This window comes from Phaenicophaeus curvirostris, chromosome 28 (genome assembly GCF_032191515.1).
Source record: "Phaenicophaeus curvirostris isolate KB17595 chromosome 28, BPBGC_Pcur_1.0, whole genome shotgun sequence".
NCBI lineage: Eukaryota > Metazoa > Chordata > Aves > Cuculiformes > Cuculidae > Phaenicophaeus > Phaenicophaeus curvirostris.
This window is the reverse complement of record NC_091419.1, coordinates 3,813,867-3,835,933: the sequence shown is the minus strand read 5'-3', so window position 1 is coordinate 3,835,933 and position 22,067 is coordinate 3,813,867. Positions and strand designations below refer to the sequence as shown.

The 22,067-nt window shown below is 58.6% G+C and overlaps 1 protein-coding gene across 1 annotated transcript; it reads left to right on the top strand.

Annotated features, from left to right (window-relative positions):
• The first annotated feature begins 479 nt into the window (after positions 1 to 479).
• On the top strand, positions 480 to 21,024 carry TLE2 (TLE family member 2, transcriptional corepressor). The gene is made up of 20 exons (XM_069878045.1): positions 480 to 533; positions 617 to 696; positions 1,960 to 2,023; positions 3,006 to 3,050; positions 5,604 to 5,666; positions 5,931 to 6,005; positions 6,543 to 6,720; positions 8,784 to 8,800; positions 12,072 to 12,173; positions 12,454 to 12,498; positions 13,976 to 14,104; positions 15,876 to 16,017; positions 17,038 to 17,198; positions 17,543 to 17,619; positions 18,360 to 18,609; positions 19,103 to 19,350; positions 19,451 to 19,598; positions 19,671 to 19,821; positions 20,705 to 20,781; positions 20,874 to 21,024. Exons 1-20 carry the CDS (start codon positions 510 to 512, stop codon positions 20,979 to 20,981), a joined length of 2,184 nt encoding a protein of 727 aa, XP_069734146.1. The 5' UTR covers positions 480 to 509; the 3' UTR covers positions 20,982 to 21,024.
• Positions 21,025 to 22,067: the final 1,043 nt, after the last annotated feature.

The following is a 22,067-nucleotide window of genomic DNA, read 5'->3' as shown; positions in this document are numbered from 1 at the left end:
CCCCGACGGCAGCCGCCTCAGCACACGCCGCCTCCCCCAGGGACCCCCGGGAGCTCCGGAGCATCACCGACCCCAGGGACCCCCAGAGCATCACCGACCCCAGGGACCCCCAGAGCATCACCGACCCCAGGGACCCCCAGAGCATCAGCGACCCCAGGGACCCCCGGAGCACCACCGGCCCCAGGGACCCCCGGGGCATCACCGACCCCCGGGACCCCCGGAGCATCACCGACCCCAGGGACCCCCGGAGCACCACCGACCCCCGGGACCCCCAGAGCATCACCGACCCCCGGGACCCCCAGAGCACCACCGACCCCCGGAACCCCCGGAGCACCACCGACCCCAGGGACCCCCGGGGCATCACCGACCCCAGGGACCCCCAGAGCACCACCGACCCCCGGGACCCCCGGAGCACCACCGACCCCCGGGACCCCCAGAGCATCACTGACCCCAGGGACCCCCAGAGCATCACCGACCCCAGGGACCCCCGGAGCATCACCGACCCCAGGATGTTCCCGCAGGGTCGGCAGCCGGTAAGTAACGGGAAGGAGAGGGAAGGGTCGTCACGGCGGAGTCTCAGCCGCCAGCCCCCCGGTTTCTCTTCCAGCCCGGGCAGCAGCCCTTCAAGTTCTCGGTGGTGGAAATCTGCGATCGCATCAAGGAGGAATTTCAGTTCCTGCAGGCGCAATACCACGGGTGAGGGGCGGGTGGGGGGCTGGGGTGGGGAGAGGAGGGGTCTTGGGGGGCAGGAGGGAGCTGGGACCCCTTGGTTGGGGTGGGAGAGAGGACGGGAGGTTTGGAGAGGAGGGGGCTTGGAGGGCAGGAGGAGTTGGGACCCCTGGTTGGGATGGGAGAGAGGATGAGAGGTGGGAAGAGGAGGGGGCTTGGAGGGCAGGAGGGAGCTGGGACCCCTTGGTTGGGGTTGGGAGAGAGGATGGGAGGTGGGAAGAGGAGGGGACTTAGGGGGCATGAGGGAGCTGGGATCCCTTGGTTGGGGTGGGAGAGAGGACGGGAGGTTTGGAGAGGAGGGGGCTTGGAGGGCAGGAGGAGTTGGGACCCCTGGTTGGGTTGGGGGAGAGGATGGGAGGTTTGGAGAGGAGGGGGCTTGGGAGACAGGAGGGAGCTGGGACCCCTTGATTGGGGTGGGAGAGAGGATGGGAGGTTTGGAGAGGAGAGGGCTTGGAGGGCAGGAGGAGTTGGGACCCCTGGTTGGGTTGGGGGAGAGGATGGGAGGTGGGAAGAGGAGGGGGCTTGGAGGGCAGGAGGGAGCTGGGACCCCTTGGTTGGGGTGGGGGTGAGAGTGGGAAGTAGGAATAGGAGGGGGCTTGGGGGACAGGAGGAGTTGGGACCTCTGGTTGTGTTGGGGAGAAGGGGGGGTGAGAAGAGGAGGGGGCTTGGGGGACAAGAGGGAGCAGGGACCCCCTGGTTGGGTTGGGGGAGAGGAGGAGGCTTGGGGGACAGGAGGAGTTGGGACCCCTAGTTGGGTTGAGGGAGAGGATGAGAAGTTTGGAGAGGAGGGGGCTTGGGGGACAAGAGCCCTGGTTGGGGTGTGCGCAAGGGCAGGAGGTGGGGAGATGAGGGATTTTTCTGGAGCAGGAGGTGGCTGGGGGTCAGAGGTGAGCACCCAGAGTTGGGGTGTAACGGGGGGTCCGGGCATGGGGAAGGATAAAGGGGTGCAGAGCAGGGGGTGAATTAGGGTAGGAAGGGATGGAGACGGGGGCGCTTGGGGAAGAAGGGGAGAGGGGCAGCATGAAGCCATGAATTGGGGCACCATGAATTGGGGGGTTCAAGGGGGTGACCCAGCACAGTTCGTTTGCTCTGGCAGAGCGAGGTATGGGGCAACCCAGAGGGGACAGCGATGATGCTGTGGGAACGGAGCACAGGGTGGAAAACAGGAGCTGGGGGATAGAGGGCAGGAGATGCGGGTCCTGGAATGCAAAGCCTGGATCGCCTTGGCAGCCTGAAGCTGGAGTGTGAGAAGCTGGTGAGCGAGAAGACAGAGATGCAGAGACATTATGTCATGGTGAGCTGACCCTGCCCTGTCCCCCCACCCCAAACCAGCCCTGCTGGCGGCCTCCGCTGAGGTCCCGGCCTCCAGGGCTTGCCCACCCAAGTGGCCAGTGGCCACCGACCTCCGCAAGCCACCTTGCCAGGGGATGCCCAGCCTGGGGGAGCAGGAGGGAGGAAGGAGTTAATCATAATTCCTAGCAACGCTGGCTCCTCTGCTGATGGCTGCTGCCACTTGAGCTCCAGGGGTTTTGTCTCTATTTTCTTTACTCCTTTTAATCTTTAGCCTTTGGAGAGATCTGCCACCCCCCCATCTCTCCCTCCAAGGAGGGGGGGGAGGCCTGGAAGTGGTGCCTGAAGGCTGGTGATGGGGGTGGAAGGGGAAGGAGTGGGGCAGGAGCCCCCTGGAGCTGCCAGCGTAGGGTTGGCAGCCCCTGACCATCCCACCTGGGGCACCGGGTAGCTCCTGGAAGGACCAGAAGAGGATGGGAACAGCAGAGCCAGAGCAGCATTCCCTCTCCTTCAGCGTGTGATGCTTCCGACCCCTCTAGGGAAAGGGGGAACCCAAATTTTGCCACCCAAAAGGCAAACAGACCTGAACTTGGGCAGCCTCCATCCTCTCGTGATGACAGCCCTGTCTGCGAGGCCAGGAGCGTGTTAGGCTTTATTGATATAAACATGTTGGAATCCCCAACACAAGAAGGACGTGGAGCTGTTGGAACGGGTCCCGAGGAGGCCACGGAGATGATCCGAGGGCTGGAGCATCTCCCGTAGGACAGGCTGGGAGAGCTGGGGTCGCTCAGCCTGGAGAAGAGAAGGCTCCGAGGAGACCTTAGAGCAGCTTCCAGCACTGAAAGGGGCTGCAGGAAAGCTGGGGAGGGACCATCACTGGTGGGGACAGTGGGGACCCTCGGTGGGGGAGTAGGAGTTTGATGAGGGGCTCAGTCCAGTTGCTCTGAGCGGCTCCTAACCAGGCTGTGCTGTGCTTTATCTCTCAGTACTACGAGATGTCCTACGGGCTCAACATTGAGATGCACAAACAGGTAAGAAACGTGGGCTCTGGGCAAGCAGGGGATGGCAGGGCAGGGGCTGAGGATGGGATCTTGGTTGGACAATCATCTCCCTCATCCCCGGGGGAGCTCTGTGCAAGAGGCTGGTGAGCAAAAAAGGGTGCAGCAGTGGTCAGGATGGAGCTCTGGGAGGTGTCTTGGGACAGGGCTTCCTCCCTGCCATCCCAAAGCACCTCTGGGAGCCCCGTGCACATGGTGATTCCCTGGGACTTGTACCTCCCTGCAGCCCATACCTCCCTGTGCCATTCCCTGCAGCCCTGGACTCTAGAAGGAGCAAGGAAGAAACAGCAGGAGCTGGAGCCCAGAGGCAAATAGATTGTCTTTCTTTTCTTTTTCTTTTTTTTTCTTTTTTTTTTTTTTTTTCTTTTTAATCCTCTTTTCCTTTGCTGAAGCCAGAGGAGTGTTTTCACCCTTCCCTGGTTCCCCTTTTGTTCCAGCGTTAATTTGCTTTCCCTCTTCAGATTTATCAATCCAGTCATCACGGGATCTCTGCCAGGGAAATTAGTTTGGACCAATGCCTGACAAAGTGGCAAGTCAACTGCCATATTCCTCCAGCTGGCTCAGCCCCTCCGAGTTTGCTCCTTTTGTTAGCATCGAGTCAGAGTCTGCCAGCACGTTCCTGACATCCCATGTGCTCTGAAATCCAGGGGGACTGGGACCCAGGGGTGGGACAGGGACCCAGGGGTGACCTGAGCCATGCAGGATGGCTAAGGTGATGGCCAAGCGGTTGGAGAGAATCATAGAATCACAGAATTACCATGTTGGAAAAGACCCACTGGATCATCGAGTCCAACCATTCCCATCAATCACTAACCCATGTCCCTCAGCGCCTCGTCCACCCGTCCCTTAAACCCCTCCAGGGAAGGGGACTCAACCCCCTCCCTGGGCAGCCTCTGACACTGCCCAATCACCCTTTATGTGAAGTATTTTTTTATGATATCCAGCCTGAACCTCTGCTGGTGGAGCTTGAGGCCATTCCCTCTCGTCCTGTCCCCTGTCCCTTGGGAGAAGAGCCCAGCTCCCTCCTCTCCACAACCTCCTCTCAGGGAGTTGGAGAGAGCAATGAGGTCTCCCCTCAGCCTCCTCTTCTCCAGGCTAAACACCCCCAGCTCTCTCAGCCGCTCCTCTTCTTCTCCAGCCCCCTCACCAGCTTCCTTGCTCTTCTCTGGACTCGCTCCAGAGCCTCAACATCCTTCTTGTGATGAGGGGCCCCTGGTTCACTCGGGTCCAGGTTCTGATTCTGCAAGGGCAGGAGAGGTCTGGATGATGGGCTGGGGGGTCTCTGGTTCCCAGGATCCTGCTGGGGCATCGGGGCAGTGGCTGGCGCAGCAGCTTGGACCTGTGGGTGAGCCAGGGTTCTGGTTCAAGCTTTGAGGGTGCAGGCAGCCTTGGAGCACGGCAGGTAAAGGTTCCCTTTGTTCCTCACCGGCTTTGTGTGCAGTTTGACCTCTCAGCAATGCTGTCAGGGATTGTCAGAAACCTGAGATGAGAAAACACTTCAGAGCAGCCAATCCCTCCCTCTGCCAGTGCCAGGGTGGATTTGCAGCCAGTGGGGATCAGGTTTTCCCAGGGAGCTACAGGTTTTGGATTTGGAGACGATGAACTGGAAGCCACAGCCCCATCCCTTGGGAGATGCCGCTTAGAATCATAGAATCACTAGATTGGAAAGGACCCACTGGATCATCGAATCCAACCATTCCCATCAATCCCTAAATCTCAGCACCTCATCCACCTTTCAAACTTTTAAACACCTCTGGGGAAGGCGAATCAACCCCCTCCCTGGGCAGCCTGGGCTGTGGGTCTGTCCGTAACCGCAGGCTGAGGAGAGGATGCTCCAGGTCTTCTGTTTCCTCGCTCGCTGGGCAGGGTGTGAGGATGGGGACAGGGATGCTCTGTGCTCCGCTCCCTCTCTGGAAGGCGCAGGGAGAGCTGCTGGCTGGCACGGGGCTTTGGTGGGAGCGAGAGCTGGACCAGGCAGAGCTTTGCTGGCGCGATGCAAAGAGGACAAATCCATTGGTGTGAATTTTGCATCCCCTTTTGCTCTCCACCGGGCTTCAAATCCCGTGATTCGGGGCAGAGAGAGCGAGCAGCATCGCCCGTGGCCGGCTGCCAGCGCTTGCGGCTCCGCTCTCCTCCTTCCCTGCCAGCCTGTGCCCGCTGGCTGCGAGAGCCGCAGCCCACAAAGCCAAGATGGGTTTGGGCTGAGCAAAGCCAGCTGGGCTGCGAAAGGACTGACAGCGACGAGCTTGGCTTGGAGCCACAGAGGGATTTTAAGAGTCGGGTTCCCCTCTATGTGCCTTGGAGGGGGGGGACCTGACAGCCTGGGAGGGTCCCACAGCCCTGGGCAGGGTCCTCCCTTGGCAGCAGCTTGGGAAATCCCAAGCAGGGGTGTAGAGAGGAGGGTTTAACTCCTCCACAGAGGCTGCAGTGCTCTGGAAGATGCTCAGCCACCCTCCACTCTACTGGAGGGCACGGGACGGGGCTTGGAATCCTCTTGTCTGTGTTGATACCAGCTTCTTCTCTCAGGCAGAGATTGTCAAGCGGCTGAGTGCCATCTGCGCCCAGATTATTCCCTTCCTGACGCAGGAGGTAAGCAGGGAGCAGGGGCTGGGCATGGATGGGACTGTTCTCAAGGCTCTAGGTCATAGAATCGTGGAATGGGATGAGTTGGAAGGCACTTTAAAGATCATCCAGTTCCAACCCCTAAGTCCAGGCTTAATAATGGGAGGTTTGGGAAGGGGAGAAACTTCTATATTGGGCTGGAGGGGCTGCACAGCCCTGGGTGGCCAAGTCGGTGCTGTGGTCCCTCCAGCTGAGAGGACGATGCGATGTCCCCATGTTCTCCCTTCCCAGCACCAGCAGCAGGTCCTGCAGGCTGTGGAGCGAGCCAAGCAGGTGACCATGGGGGAACTGAACAGCATCGTCGGGGTGAGTTGCGCTGCCCGGCTCTGTCCCACTCGTGGGTTTGGTGATGGGTTGTTGGGCACTGGAACAGGCTGCCCAGGGAGGGGGTTGAGTCCCCTTCCCTGGAGGGGTTTAAGGGACGAGGTGCTGAGGGACATGGGTTAGTGATTGATGGGAATGGTTGGATTCAATGATCCGATGTGTCTTTTCCAACCTGGTGATTCTATGATTCTCTGATGGTGGAAGCTGTGTCTTTACTGTGTTGATAAGCCCAGAGCTGATCCCCTGCAGCGAGAGGGTTTGCTGTGGTGTTCTGAAGGTGGTGGACGGCCTCTGCGATCCTCAGAGCAGGGCAGAGCCCCAGCTTGGGCTCCTCTGCCCAGCGCTGGGATCCCCTCCATGCCTTGGGCTCATCGGGATCCCAGGACCATGCAGCTCCCTCCCCTCCTGGTCCCTCTGCTCCGTCTCATCCCATTGCGCTCTGCGGGATTCTGTGGGGTGCTGGGCACGGCTGCGTTGGTCTCCTCCCAGCTCCAGGACCATTTGCTCTTTTTCTTTCAGCAGCAGCAGCTCCAGCACCTCTCCCACCACGCATCCCCCATCCCACTGACCTCCCAAGCTTCTGGCCTGAGCGGGGCCAGCAGCACCGTGGGGCTCCTGGCCCTCTCGGGGGCACTGATGGCACAGTCCCAGCTGGCCGACAAGGAGGACAGAGTGGTCCAGGATGGGGAGAACAGAGGTAAGGGAGGGAGAAACGCAGCTGGATTGACCCTTCAAAGCCTGGCCCTGTGGCCAGGGCTGGACATCACGAAAATTTTTTTCACAGAAAGGATCATTAGGCACTGGCAGAGGCTGCCCAGGGAGGGGGTTGAGTCCCCTTCCCTGGAGGGGTTTAAGGGACGGGTGGACGAGGTGCTGAGGGACATGGGTTAGTGATTGATGGGAATGGTTGGACTCGAAGTTCCAGTGGGTCTCTTCCAACCTGGTGATTCTATGAAGCTGCTGATTCTATGGAGAAACCCTCTCTATTTACACCAAGGTTCACACAACGTAAAGATCTGATGCCCAAAGCCAAGACTTTAAGGGAAAATATTGTCACCAGCCCCTGGTAGAAAGTGTGGGAGCCACGAGTTTGTGGTGAGGGAATTTAGGAAGCAGAGACTCACGGTGTGTGTGGTGCCTTGTTATATAGAAGTAATTCCTCATCCTTATGGGTGCCTCCTCCTATCAGGATCACAAAGTGCTTTACAAACATCATCAATATTTAATCGTCGTTAAATCAGTGCTCTGAACTGGCAAGCCTGAGCCAAATTAATAACAATGCCCAGCTTTGCGGGTGGCTCCTTGGTCTTGAAGTGCTGCAGTGGAGGAGAAGCTGCTCAGGGATAGGGCGAGGGGGGAGGGTTTCCAGCTGAAAGAGGGGAGATGGAGATGAGATCTTGGGAAGAAATAGTTTCCTGTGAGGGTGGGGAGGCCCTGGGACAGGTTACCCAGAGCAGGGGTGGCTGCCCCATCCCTGGAGGGGTTCAAGGCCGGGTTGGATGGGGCTTGGAGCCCCTGATGCAGTGGGAGGTGTCCCTGCCCATGGCAGGGGTGGGACTGGATGGGCTTTGAGTCCCTTCCAAGCCAACCCTTCCATGATTTTATGATTTCAAGGTGGTGAAAAGAGCAGTAGGAGACTGGTTTGTGTCCTGCCAGTAGAAATCTGTCCGTGTAGCTTTAAGGATGGCCTTCCCCCAAGGAGAAAAACAAACTCCAGAAAGAGGATAAAAGCAGGCTGTGCTGTGCCTGCCTTAACCCTTGGAGCCCCGGGCAGGCTGTGCTTCCAGCTCCTGCACAGCCCAGAGCTGCTCCTAGGTGGGGACATCGGTGGCTGAGGGAGCAGGGACCCCCAGAATAATTCCTTTCAGAAGAAAAACACAGTGAAATGCTACATGTGGCTCGGGTTAATCCCTGGTGCTCTGGCACCGTTAGCTGGAGCTGGTGTGGATCAAGCTGAGCCAAGTGATGTTGATGATCCAGCGATGGCTCCATGATCCAGTGGGTCCTTTCCAACCTAGTGATTCTATGATTCTTTAATTCTATGATAAGTGCTGGTGGCAGGCACCCACTCCCTCTCCCTTCTCTTTCCCTGCTTTGTGCTGATCACAGCCCTGGAGCAGCCACCTGCCTGCAAATCCCTCCTCTCCTGGTATGAGACTGGGATGAGGAAATATTCCTCCACAAGGATGAGTTCTCTCCAAATGCTGATGCAATCATTAGGAATGAAAACCAGCCCGTAACCCCATAACTGGGTCCGCAGCATCGCCTGGTGCCTCTTCCCTGTGCTCAGAGAGGTGGACAGCTTTGTTGTGCATGTCAAAAAGCCTCCTCAAGGGCTTTCCAGCAGGGATTTTCAGCTTGATTTCCTAAGGAAATAGGATGGGTGGGATTCAGGAGGTCTCAGCTGGCTCGCTCATCCCCTCCTGGCAGCCTTGGAGCCCTTGCGCTATCCAGGGAAGAGATTCCAAAGTTGGAGGGAATTTCATATGTACTTCTTGGAAGTAGGTGGGAAGAGATTCCCCCTTCCTCCCTGAGGAAGACCAAGGGGCTCCTCTCCTGTTAGACACCAGAGAATCCCCAGATGGGCAAAGTGGGAAACGGGGAGGGTGATTTTTTATTTTTTTAGCCCTGCTGTCCTCTCCTTGCAACGTTCCCCTCTCCTCCCTGCCCCTGGGGCAGAGCCTCTGCATTAACCGTGTCCTCCTCTCTCCTTCTCTCCCTCAACACGGACCAACCCCGATGCTCACCCCGATGCTCCAGAACGCACCCCAAGCCGGGTAAGTCCCACCACGCCTGGCTCTGGCCAGGCTGGTGGCCTCAGTTGGCCTCTGCGCGTGGGCAAGTAGCCAGGTTTCCCTCCACGGGGCCCTTCAGAGTCGCTCCGAGCAGCTCCAGCCACAAGATCTGGCTCTTGGGAAGAGCCGCGGGTGCTGGCGAGGACAACCAGGGCCAGCGGTGGCCTTGGCTTGGGGCAGCTCCCAGCTGGAGTGGGCAAGGGATGTGTCTTCTCCAGCCTTGGCAAGCGCTCCAGTAGGATTTCCAGGAATGTTTTGTTGCCTGACCTTTGCAAATCAAACAGGCCAGAGGTAGCTGTTCTCTGCCTGGGGACGGCTGCAAATCTGCTGTGTTTCAGGGTAAGGATGAGTAGGATCATGTTGATCCCTTGTCCACCACAGCCCAGGTGCCCCGTTCTCCTTCTGCTCCTGTTCTCTCCCTCTCCTGCAGGCAGCACAGAACTCCTCATGAGGCTGGGCCAGGTCTCTCCGGGTCTGAGGAATTTTGGGGTCATCCCCATTTCTCAGTGGGGCTGAGAGTGGGGCAGGTCCAGGGAGGTTCTTCTCCCTCTGGACTCAGCACTGGGGAGACCGCTCCTCGAATCCTGGGGTCAGTTCTGGGCCCCTCACCACAAGAAGGATGTTGAGGCTCTGGAGCGAGTCCAGAGAAGAGCAACGAAGCTGGTGAGGGGGCTGGAGAAGAGGAGCGGCTGAGAGAGCTGGGGGTGTTTAGCCTGGAGAAGAGGAGGCTGAGGGGAGACCTCATTGCTCTCTCCAACTCCCTGAGAGGAGGTTGTGGAGAGGAGGGAGCTGGGCTCTTCTCCCAAGGGACAGGGGACAGGACGAGAGGGAATGGCCTCAAGCTCCACCAGGGGAGGGTCAGGCTGGACATCAGGAAAAGATTCTTCATGGAAAGGGTGATTGGTCCCTGTCCGAGGCTGCCCAGGGAGGGGGTTGAGTCCCCTTCCCTGGAGGGGTTTAAGGGACGGGTGGACGAGGTGCTGAGGGACATGGGTTAGTGATTGATGGGAATGGTTGGACTCAATGATCCGGTGGGTCTCTTCCAACCTGGTGATTCTGTGTGTGATTTCCCAAGGGCTGCATAGAGTCTCCTTCCAGGCCAGCTCAGTCCCTCTGGCAAGCAGCGCTGCTCCTGCCAACCCAGCTGAGCTCCGGGGCTGGGAAAGCCCAGGCTCCAGCTCTACTCCTGCACCCGAGCTGGCACCCGCTCTGCTGGCATGTTCATGGCACAGGCAGCACCAAAATCCAGCTGTGGCTGGGGTGGAACAGAGCCCTGCTTGAACTCCAAGGGTTCCGGAGAGTAAATCCAGCTGCAGTGTGGAGGGTGGGAGCAGCCAAGTGTGTGTGTAAGGATGCAGGGGAGTCCGGGAGAACATCTGAGCAGAGAATACAAGGCAGAAGGGCTCTGCTTATTGTAGCCCCCATACCTTTTGCTTTGCTGGCTTGGATGGGCTGGGTTTGCCCTGGGGTGTTGTAGCTGAAGATTCTGGGCCACCTCAATTCAGAGTGTTTGATGCAAGGATCTGAAGGTAGAGGGGCTGCTTCTGAAATAACCAGCTGTGTCCTTTTTGAGGGGTTTCTAGTTTAGGAAACACTGAACAGGTCTCCTTCCCTAAATCCAGACTCTGCAACCCTTGGCTGCACCCTCCCTTTTAAGACACCCCCCAGCCTGTCTCGAGTCCCAGGTCTGTGATTCTCTTCACGCTGCCGTCAGCCAGAGTTCCAGGTCCTGGTCCAGGCAGGGGTAGAAGGGGTTAAGCATCCCTGCCACTGTTGGAGCAATTGGCATTGATCTTCCTAGCTTGCAGCCTGGTGGGAGAGGAGGAGGGAGGATGCTGTGCTGTGCAGGCTGCCTCCCTGCTGTGATCCCATATAGACCTGGGTACCTCCTCCAGAGCTCGAAGGGAGCATCCTTTCTGCCCCCTGGCTGGGTGTTGAGGCTTTTAATCCTACTGGGGTGGAAATAATTAACCATGTGAGAGCCCTGGGGTGGGGCATTTTCTCCTGAGAATGTTGGGGAGCCCTGGATGCTCCAGGAGGAAGGGCATCTTCCTCAGTAGCCGAGATGAGCTTGGGATGAGCTTGGGATGAGGCTGATGTACCACTGGTTTGCAGGAGAGCTGGGGGCTGTGGGTAGGCAGGCACCACTTGATCCATTCTCATCAACTGAGCAGCCAGCGTGGGGGGCAGGAAGGGATTTACGACATCCCTGCGGCTTCTGGCAGCATCTCTGGGATGGGGCGTTCATCCAGCTCAGCCCCATCCTGCTCCTGCAGTGGCAGGGTTAAGGTGAAGTAAACACGTTTCCGATGAGGATTTTCCGCTCAGTCATGCCTTGTTATCTCCCGGAGAGACAGATCTGCTCTCCAGCCAAGCTGGGGATGCTGCTTCCCTCAGCTCCTCGTCCTCCTCATCCCCATCACACCAGGTCTCAGCTGCCCTCCTGACCCGTTGCCTGCTCCCCTGCCCCAGCCAGAAAGGGGAGCCTTTGGTTTTGGGGGTTTTTTTGGGTTTTTTACCTTGGTTTTGGGTTTTTTCCTTTGGTTTTGGGTTTTTTGGGTTTTTTTCCCCCCTCTCTCCCTCTTCCTCCTGCCCACCAGCCAAGGAAGGAGGTGGTGAAGGGCTGCAGGAGCACCAAGCTCTCCCTGGGAAAGGGCTGGGGCTTGGCCAGGTTTGAGGGAAAGGGTGAGGGCAGCTCATTTTGGAGTTATTCTGGGGCCGAAGTGGGAAAGGGAGGTGGTGGCACCTTGGGGCTGCATATAATGAGCCCCTGAGCACCCTAAAAATGCATCTGCACCCAACCCCCAGGGATGGTCCCCATCCTGCTTCCCTCCTATCTGCCCTGTCAGGGCTGAATGGATGAATTTGAGCTGGACTCAGGGATCTGGAAACCTCTTCTCCAGCCTTGCTTAAAGCGCCCATCTCTGCCCTCAGGCACACTTCGAGGAGTCCTGGCCAAGGATGCTAGAGATGCAGCCAGGGGATGCCACAGGGATGCACAGGGAGGGAGAGTAGTGCCCCTTTCTTCAGTCCTGACCTCTTGGTGGGTGAAGGGGTCCCCCAAAACCGTGGTAGAGGTTGCAGAGAGAGCTGGCTGGGTGCCGGACACGGGCTGGGTGCCGGACACGGGCTGGGTGCAGCCAGCAGCGCTGGGAGGACTTTTTCCTTAGAGGAAGGGCAGCTGGCAGGGCTCTGCTGTCCTGCCTGCCGTCCTGCTGGCTCACTCGCTTTCCTCTCCCTCTCTCTGGCTCAGAGCATTTCTCCTTCCCCTCCTGAGAGCCTGCAGGACGAGGAGCGGACAGGAGGCACGGGGCTGAAGCGGAAGCGGGAGGAGAAGGATCTACCTGGACATTATGTGAGTTCCCCAAAGAGCGTGGCTGGAGGAGATGGACCCAGGCTCTGGAGGTGGCTGGGGGCTCTAATCCTGCTAAAAGAAAAAGAGTGAAGAGCCCCTCAGAAGCCCCTCGGCCAGAGATTGAATCGCTGCATGCAAAGCCTGGGCTTGGTGCACGAGAAGGGATGTGCAGGGGAAAATGGGGTCTCTACCCTCTGGGGTCCCGTGGGGCAGAGCACAGAGCTTGCTCCAGCCTCTCACACACCTGATGGAGCCTTTCTGGTTTCTCCTCCCCTTGCAGGATAGTGATGGGGACAAAAGCGACTGCAACCTCGTGGTGGATGAGGTAAGCCCACACCCTTCAAAGAGTCATGAAGCCTGGCAGGGTGTCCAGCTCAAGCTGTAGTCGTACCATAAAATATCATATGGTATGGTCTGGATTGGAAGGGACCTTAAAGATCACCCAGTTCCAAGGGAACACCTTCCAAGGGTGTATCACCGAGGGACACCTCCCACTGGATCAGGGGCTCCAAGCCCCATCCAACCTGGCCTTGAACCCCTCCAGGGATGGGGCAGCCACCACTGCTCTCACCTCCCCATCCTCGCAGCAAAACATTTCTTCCCAAGATCTCATCTCAGTCTCCCCTCTTTCAGCTGAAAACTATTCCCCATGCCCTATCCCTGCACCCCCTGATCAAGAGCCCTGCTGGCGTTCCTTTCAGGGCTTATATTTTCTTGGGAAGTGGCAGGAAGGAAAAAAAAACCAAAGCCTCATGAGTGTTGTCCCTCCTTGCGGTGTTCCAGGGGAGGAAAAGGGATGTTCCCAAAAACATCATCTCTGCCAAGAACAGCCAGGGCTGGGACAAAGTGGAATCTGCCTTGGTGGTCAGGGAGGGTTTGTACCAGAAGCACCCAGCAGTTCGGTTACAAAAGACAGAAATTCAGTGTGACCCCTGCACCGGGACACGGACACGGGCTCGGTGTGTTAAATCCAAGGCTGCTCCACGGTCAGGCACCGTATGAGACCTCCTGGGCTGGATTGGGAATGTGCTGTGAGCCCTCCTGCCAACGGCAGCGCAGCATTCATAGAATCATCGAATCCTCCCCGTCTGCTCCCACCACCTCGTGAGCTGCCAGCAGCTCCCCAGAGCCCTCGTCCCCGCTTATCAGCCTCCCCATATGGGATGTTACAGGGGCTGAAAGGGGTTTGTGAAGCAGAGCCAAGTCTACGGCTGGCAGAGCTGAGCCCTGGCTGGCACAACCTTCAATCCGGAGCGTCGCGATTCCGAATCAGCCACGAACACAGCCTGGCTGGTTGCTCCTGCCCAGCAGCGATGGCCTGAAGGACCCCTGAGCTCAGGAAACAGAGCCCTAAACCTGATGACTAGAGGGGGCAGGGGGTTGGAACTGGATGGGCTTTAAGGTCCCTTCCAACCCAACCCATTCCATGTTTTCTGCAGTTGGTGTCATTAGGGTGATAGAAATGCCAGTGCTAATTGAATCCTTATAGGGATGCAAGACCTGCTGGTGGCCTTGCCTTTAAAATGCTGTCAAGGGGCGGTTAACAAGTGTTTCTCAGCTCCTTGGTCGCCGTCCCTCCTTCTGAAGGCACCTGTGGCCACCAGTGTTCAAGGAGGTTTCTCATCCAAGAGTCTCTGGAGCAGAGCTGAGGCCTCCGAGCGGATGCTCCTCATTGATGCTGCGTGGGCAGAGGCTGGATGACGAGTTGGACCTGATGGTTCCTGCTGGCTCTCCAGCTCCACCGCTGTGCCTGCCCTCCCACACAAGGTTTCCTACTCCCTGGACACCTCTTCTTCCCCCAGGACCCCGTCTCGGAGCCCGGCAGCCCCAGCAGCCGGCTCCCACCAGCCCCCCGGGAGATGCCCGAGAGTCCTGCATCCATCGCCTCCAGCCGGAGCTCGACGCCCCTCAAACCGAAGGAGCAAATTGTGGTAGGGAGGCACGTGGGGTGCACGGGGCGGGGGTAGCAGGGCTGGGGACGTGGCTCTGCCTTTCTCCGTGTCCCCTCAGGTGAGGAGATGCCAGCACTGAGCGATTGGTACCCAGCTCTAGGCGCAGGGGTCCGTGCCCGTGGAAGGATGCTAATCATCTTCTAGGCAGAGCCCTTCCTCCACAGGCATTTTCCATCTGGCTGCCTGCAGGATTCCCCAGAGCTGCTCACAGCAATCGATTTTTCTCTCTCTTTTTCTCCCCCCCGCCAACACCTTCCTCCTTGCCAAGCGCCAACGCTCAGATTGAAACATCAGCCTGTGCAAAGGAGGAGGGACCTTCCTGCCATTCCTTGACCCTCACAGCCACCGCAGGGACCCGAGAGCTGCATCCCCTCCATCCCGGGGTCAGGAGCTGGCTGGGGGCTCGGCACAATCGGATTAGAGCAGACAAAGCGCCCTGAGCAATCTGCCAGCGCAGCGTACAGCTTGGCGCTATTATTAATTTTTTCTTTTTTTTTTCCCTCCTCCCTCCTTTGCTGGTGTCGACAAAAATCCCCAGGCAGGAAAAAAGAGGAAGAAATAGGAGAGGCGAGGAAAAAAAAAAAAAAAAAAGGATTTAAAGACTTGTGCGGATAAGAGGCTGGTTGATCCTAGGTGTCCTTCTCATCCTGCTCTGTGCAGGTTGTCTCCCAGACAAGAGGGTTTGCACAGGAGGGAGCAGCAAACGCCGTGTAACAGCCTCATGGGGCATCGTGCAGGTGGCAGTGCAGGGGGGTAGATTGTGGCCATTTGAGGTGACACGGAGCATGCAATGGGGGTTTGCACCAAGTGAGGGGAGCAGAAACCTGGGGCTCCTTCCACACCTTGAGAAGGGAGCAAAGAGGGCAAACGCTGGGTCCTGCACTTGGGGCACAACAACCCTGAGCAGCTACAGACTAGGAGAAGTCTGGCTGGAAACAGCCTGGAGGAGAAGGACCTGGGGGTGTTGGTTGAACACGAGCCAGCAGGGGCCCAGGTGGCCAAGAAGGCCAATGGCATCTTGGCTTGGATCAGACACGGCGTGGCCAGCAGGGCCAGGGAGGTTCTTCTCCCTCTGGACTCGGCACTGGGGAGACCGCTCCTCGAATCCTGGGGTCAGTTCTGGGCCCCTCACCACAAGAAGGATGTTGAGGCTCTGGAGCGAGTCCAGAGAAGAGCAACGAAACTGGGGAAGGGGCTGGAGAAGAAGAGGAGCGTCTGAGAGAGCTGGGGGTGTTTATCCTGGAGAAGAGGAGGCTGAGGGGAGACCTCACTGCTCTCTCCAACTCCCTGAGAGGAGGTTGTGGAGAAGAGGGAGCTGGCCTCTTCTCCCAAGGGACAGGGGACAGGGTGAGAGGGAATGGCCTCAAGCTCCACTGGGGAGGTTCAGACTGGACATCAGGAAAATATATGTCACGGAAAGGGTCATTGGGCAGTGTCAGAGGCTGCCCAGGGAGGGGGTTGAGTCCCCTTCCCTGGAGGGGTTTAAGGGACGGGTGGACGAGGTGCTGAGGGACATGGGTTAGTGATTGATGGGAATGGTTGGACTCGATGATCCGGTGGGTCTTTTCCAACCTGGTGATTCTGTGATTCTATGAAAGGTCAAAGGAGTGGAGTTCAGGGTCAGGATGGATTGGTCCCTGTCTGGCTCTGTCTGGAGCGATGCCTCTTGGTACCCTCCTGCCCTCCTGGGCTTGGGGACTAGTGGGGGTCGCTCCCCCAGGCTGAGGCTGCTCTTCTCTCTGCTGTGCAGACCGACCCTCCAGCCAGCACTCCCACCTCCAAGCCCTCCATTCCCTCGCCAGCCCGCGACTCCCTCACACCTGGCCCTGGACCCAGCTCGGCCACCCTGCTCCGGCAGCCGCCCGCCAAAGCACCGGCCACCGACACCGTCAGTGAGTGTCTGGGGACAGCGCGGGGGTCAGCTGGTGCCAGGGGAGGTGGGACTCGTTCCTCCATCAGCAGAGCTGGGGCAGCTTTTCTGCTTCACGTCATCAAACGTGTTGACCATGGCCAACGTGTGCAATTCACGGCACCACAGAGTCATGGAATGGGTTGGGGTGGAAAGGACATCAAAGCCCATCCAGTTCCAAGTGCCCTGCAAGGGCAGGGACACCTCCCGCTGATTCAAGTCCAGAGAAGAGCAATGAAGCTGGTGAGGGGGCTGGAGAAGAAGAGGAGCAGCTGAGAGAGCTGGGGGTGTTTAGCCTGGAGAAGAGGAGGCTGAGGGGAGACCTCATTGCTCTCTCCAACTCCCTGAGAGGAGGTTGTGGAGAGGAGGGAGCTGGGCTCTTCTCCCAAGGGACAGGGGACAGGACGAGAGGGAATGGCCTCAAGCTCCACCAGGGGAGGGTCAGGCTGGACACTAGGAAAAAATATTTCATGGAAAGGGTCATTGGGCAGTGTCAGAGGCTGCCCAGGGAGGGGGTTGAGTCCCCTTCCCTGGAGGGGTTTAAGGGACGGGTGGATGAGGTGCTGAGGGACATGGTTTAGTGATCGATGGGAATGGTTGGACTCGACGATCCGATGGGTCTTTTCCTACCTGGTGAATCTATGATTCTTCTATGAAGTTGCTCAAAGCCTCATCGAACCTGGCCTTGAACCCCTCCAGGGATGGAGACTCCACCACTGCCCTGGGCAGCCTCTGATGGGACTCGGGGGTGCTCCTCTCCTTTGGTCTTTGACTTCCAGTCTGTAACCTGTCTGTTCTCCTCATCCGCTGGTTTTGAGCCCATTGCAGATGTGGTGCTGCCTCTTGCTGCCTGGCTCCAATGCCAGATGCCCTTTTCTCTCGCGTGATGCTCACTCACACCCGTGAGCCAGGGCTGCAGGGGTAGGACGGGTGGCTGAGTCCCACCACTGGCACAAGGGGATGCAGGAGGCCAAGGCTAACGAGAGGGTCTCTCCTTGCGCAGCTCTCCGCAGCCCGCTGAGCATCTCCAGCCCCTACACGTCCTCCTTTGGGATGGTGCCTCACGCCAACCTCAACGGGGAGCTGCCAGCCCCCAGCGTGTACATGGGCATCCACCTCTCGCCGCAGGTCAGCGGCGCTGTGATGTACGGCCGGTCCCCGATGGTGAGTTGAGGAGGGACAGGTCCAATCTGCCAGCACGCGGTGGCTCTGCTGTCTGTCCTGGGCACGCACGTGTCCATGAGCTCAAGCTGAGGGGTGCAGGAAGGGCTCCTTTCTAGGGGTGGCTGGATTGTAGGGGCCGGTGGAGGCTGCAGAGCTTCTAGAGAAGTCCCTGCTGGTGTGTAGCTCTGTCTTTGGGAGCCTATTTTGGCCTGTGGAGGAGGCAGAAGGCAGGGACCGGGCACAGAGCTGTCCTAGGGCGTGCAGGGAAGGGCTGGAACCCAGTATTTGTGTCCCCTACTCAGATTCTGGCACTTTGCTCATCATGTGCCCTTTGCTTTGTACAGGTGGCTTTTGAGTCCCATCCTCACCTGAGGGCTTCCAGCATCTCATCTTCACTCTCCACCATCCCTGGAGGGAAACCGTAAGTGTGGGGCTGCAGGAGGGTGGGGAGCAAGGGGCTGAGCTGGGCAGGACAGGGTCGGGGTCTCCTTCCTCACGGCTCAACAGCAGCTGAACGTGAGCCAGCAGTGGCCCAGGTGGCCAAGGAGACCAAAAGCATCCTGGCTTGGTGTGTCCAGCAGGAGTAAGGAAGGGATTGTCCCCCTGGACTCAGCTCTAGGGAGGCCACACCTTGAATTCTGGGTTCATTCTGGGCCCCTCACTCCAAGAAGGACATTGAGAGGCTGGAGCACATCTGGAGAGGGGAACGGAGCTGGGGAAGGGGCTGGAGAACAGGGGTTGTGGGAGCAGCTGAGGGACCTGGGGCTGTTTAGCCTGGAGAAGAGGAGGCTGAGGGGAGACCTCATCGCTCTCTGCAGCTTCATGAAAGAGGCTGAAGGCAGCCGGGTGCTGAGTTCTTCTTTCAACTAAGAAGTGATAGGATGAGAGGAAATGACCTCAAGTTGCTCCAGGTGAGGTTTAGATTGGATATTAGGTAAAATTTCTCTATTGAAAAAGTGGTGAAGCCTGGCGGAGGCTGCCAAGGGCAGTGGTGGAGTCTCCATCCCTGGAGGGGTTCAAAACATACATGACAATTTGGTCCATGGTTTAGTAGGGATGGTGGTGATGGGCTGATGGTTAAACTGGATGATCTTGGAGGTCTTTCCCAATGATGATTCCTGAAGGGATTGTTCAGTCTAACTCTCTTCTGTCCCCTGGCAGCGCCTACTCCTTCCACGTCAGCGCCGACGGGCAGATGCAGCCGGTGCCTTTCCCACCCGACGCCCTCATCGGCTCCGGCATCCCCCGCCACGCACGGCAGCTCCACAGCCTGAGCCACGGCGAGGTGGTCTGCGCCGTCACCATCAGCAACTCCACCAGACACGTCTACACGGGGGGCAAGGGCTGCGTGAAGGTGTGGGACGTGGGGCAGCCGGGAACCAAGACGGCGGTGGCTCAGCTGGACTGTTTGGTAAGAAGAGCGAGCTGCCGCTCCAGGGAGGTTCTTCTCCCTCTGGACTCGGCACTGGGGAGACCGCTCCTCGAATCCTGGGTTCATTCTGGGACCCTCACTCCAAGAAGGACGTTGAGAGGCTGGAGCACATCTGGAGAGGGGAATGGAGCTGGGGAAGGGGCTGGAGAACAGGGATTCTGGGAGCAGCTGAGGGACCTGGGGCTGTTCAGCCTGGAGAAGAGGAGGCTGAGGGGAGACCTCCTTGCTCTCTGCAGCTCCTGGAAAGGAGGTTGGAGCCAGGCGAGTGCTGGGCTCTTCTCCCAAGTAAGAAGTGACAGGAGGAGGTGGAATGGCCTCAAGTTGCACCAGGGCAGGTTTCGACTGGATATTGTGGAAAAATTACTTGATATAAAGGGTTCTCAGGCACTGGCAGAGGGAGCTCAGGGCAGCGTTGGGGACCCCGTCCCTAGAGGTGGAAGGGTTAATGGGGTCCTCCCTCGTTGCCCCCCAGAACCGCGACAACTACATCCGCTCCTGCAAGCTGCTCCCCGACGGCCGGAGCCTGATCGTGGGAGGGGAGGCCAGCACCCTCTCCATCTGGGACCTGGCAGCCCCCACGCCCCGCATCAAAGCCGAGCTCACCTCCTCTGCCCCCGCCTGCTACGCCCTGGCCATCAGCCCCGACGCCAAAGTCTGCTTCTCCTGCTGCAGCGACGGCAACATCGTCGTGTGGGACCTGCAGAACCAAACCATGGTGAGGTGAGCCCAGGGCTGGTGGCTTGGGGAAGGGACGTGGGGCGATGCTGGCTCGTAGGGTGCTGGCAGCCCTGATGCTTATGCTCTCCCTGCTCTTTCCCAGGCAGTTTCAGGGCCACACGGACGGCGCCAGCTGCATCGACATCTCTAACTACGGCACCAAGTTATGGACGGGGGGGCTGGACAACACGGTTCGGTGCTGGGACCTGCGGGAAGGGCGGCAGCTGCAGCAGCACGACTTCAGCTCCCAGGTAGGGACCCAGCCGGCAGCCCCGTGGAGCCGAGCGGGACCCGCCGTGCCTCATCGTGTCTCTCCCCCCCAGATCTTCTCCCTGGGGTACTGCCCGACGGGAGAGTGGCTGGCGGTGGGCATGGAGAGCAGCAACGTGGAGATCCTGCACGTCACCAAACCGGACAAGTACCAGCTGCACCTCCACGAGAGCTGCGTCCTCTCCCTCAAATTCGCCTCCTGCGGTAGGCACGCCTGGCCCAGCCCCGGGGCTCGGCGCCCTCCGCGATGCCTTCTCCTCTCTGGCCACGTAGCCCAGGGCTCGTTGTGCTGGGAGCGAGCACTGCAGCCAGCCTGGTCCCGTGGGTGCCAGTGGTGTCCGTGGAGAAGGGGTGTCCATCCCTCCTGGGGCAACACCCAGGGCTGCGCTCTCAGCTCTCTTGTCCCAGGACTCCCCTTTTCTCTTCTTTTAACCAGCCCCCTGTGCTTCTTGTCCCCACCTCGATTAACACAACCTTGGAAGGATTTCATAGAATCATAGAATCACCAGGTTGGAAAAGACTTACCAGATCATCGAGTCCAACCATTCCCATCAATCACTAAACCGTGTCCCTCAGCACCTCGTCCACCCATCCCTTAAACCCCTCCAGGGAAGGGGACTCAACCCCCTCCCTGGGCAGCCTCTGCCAGGGAACAATCACCCTTTCCAGGAAATATTTTTTCCTAATGTCCAGCCTGAACCTCCCCTGGTGGAGCTTGAGGCCATTCCCTCTCGTCCTGTCCCCTGTCACTTGGGAGAAGAGCCCAGCTCCCTCCTCTCCACAACCTCCTCTCAGGGAGTTGGAGAGAGCAATGAGGTCTCCCCTCAGCCTCCTCTTCTCCAGGATAAACACCCCCAGCTCTCTCAGCCGCTCCTCTTGTTCTCCAGCCCCCTCACCAGCTTCATTGCTCTTCTCTGGACTCGCTCCAGAGCCTCAACATCCTTCTTGTGGTGAGGGGCCCAGAACTGACCCCAGGATTCGAGGAGCGGTCTCACCAGTGCCGAGTACAGGATTTGGTGCCGGAATGGAGCTGGGGGGCTGGTTTGGTGGCCCCAAGCTCCTATTGTCCCTTCTGTCCCTCCCCCAGGCAAGTGGTTTGTGAGTACGGGGAAGGACAACCTGCTCAACGCTTGGCGAACGCCCTACGGAGCCAGCATCTTCCAGGTACGGGGGAGGCATGTGGATGAGGGTGGGAGTGGAATGAAGGTACCTGCAACCACCAGCACCACCTCACCGCCCGTCTCTCTCATGTTCAGTCTAAAGAATCCTCATCGGTGCTGAGCTGCGACATCTCCGTCAACGACAAATTCATCGTTACGGGCTCCGGAGACAAGAAGGCCACCGTGTACGAGGTGGTGTACTGAGCTGCTGTCCATCACCATCCCTCGTCCATCAGGGGAGCGACTAGGAGCTGGTGGAGACAGCCCTGCTCTCCTTCCTCCTGCTCCCCTTTCAGCCAGAGCTTCCCCTCCCGAAGTCCCTGTCCCACGTGTGACAGCGGGGAAGGGGATTGCTGAAGGCGAAGGGCAACGTCCTTGGGGCCAAGCATCCCCGCGAGATGGTCCAAGCATCCTAGGACCTGCCTGTCCATCAGGGCTGGAGCCACCGTGAGCCACTGAGCTACTGTTGCTCCTGAACTACTGCTACTGATTGAATGGCACCAATTTTTCTGCTGCAGAAACAGCTGTAAATTGTCAGTGATGTATTTAAGTGTGTTTTCAATCCCTTACTAATAAAAAGCAACAAAAGAAGGGCTGGGCTGGTGGTGGGATGAGGGCTGCAGGTCTCATGGAAACCCATCCCTGGGGAGCTGACTGCCAGCCCCAGATCTGATGAAATAGCAGAATTGGGTTGGAAGGGACCTTAAAGATGACCCAGTTTCACCCCTGCTATGGGCTTGGACACCTCCCACTGGATCGGGTTGCTCCAAGTCCCATCCAACCTGGCCTTGAACACCTTTGGGGACAGGGTAGGTATGAAATGATGCCTTCAGCTGTGCCCAGGGAGCCGGGGCCTCAGCGCTCTCCCACCAGGACACCCTTAGGTGCAGGGCTGTACCACAGGAGGAGGCAGAAGTGGGAGCTGTTCCCATCCCACATCCCCTTGTGGGTACAGAGTGAGGTTTAGCCTCGGCTGTGGCTTCTCCAGGAACCAGGCTGGGCTCATTCCTAGGGAAGGACAAGGGCAGCAGCTGGGTTGTGCTGGGCAAGGGGAGGTCCAGGAGACCCTCCCCACCTTCCCTTGGCCAACAGGCTTTGGAGAGGCTCCAACCTTGGCTTCCAGCCTGCCAGCTCCATCCCTCCAGCAGCCCCAGCCTCAACTCCAGGCTGGTTTCCACGCGCTGGGCTCGGGGTAAGGAACACGCTGCTGCCGTCGGATTGCACTCCAAGGCTCCCTTGCTTCACCCCATGGCAGCGCTGGCGGGGAGCCCGAGCAATAAGCCGCCTGCT

Excerpts from the sequence above, each read along its gene's own strand:
- TLE2 (XM_069878045.1), top strand. The coding sequence starts at position 510 with ATGTTCCCGCAGGGTCGGCAGCCG. Across the intron at positions 3,051-5,603 it reads ACATTGAGATGCACAAACAG|GCAGAGATTGTCAAGCGGCT; the intron begins GTAAGAAACGTG and ends TTCTTCTCTCAG. Across the intron at positions 12,499-13,975 it reads GCAACCTCGTGGTGGATGAG|GACCCCGTCTCGGAGCCCGG; the intron begins GTAAGCCCACAC and ends TTCTTCCCCCAG.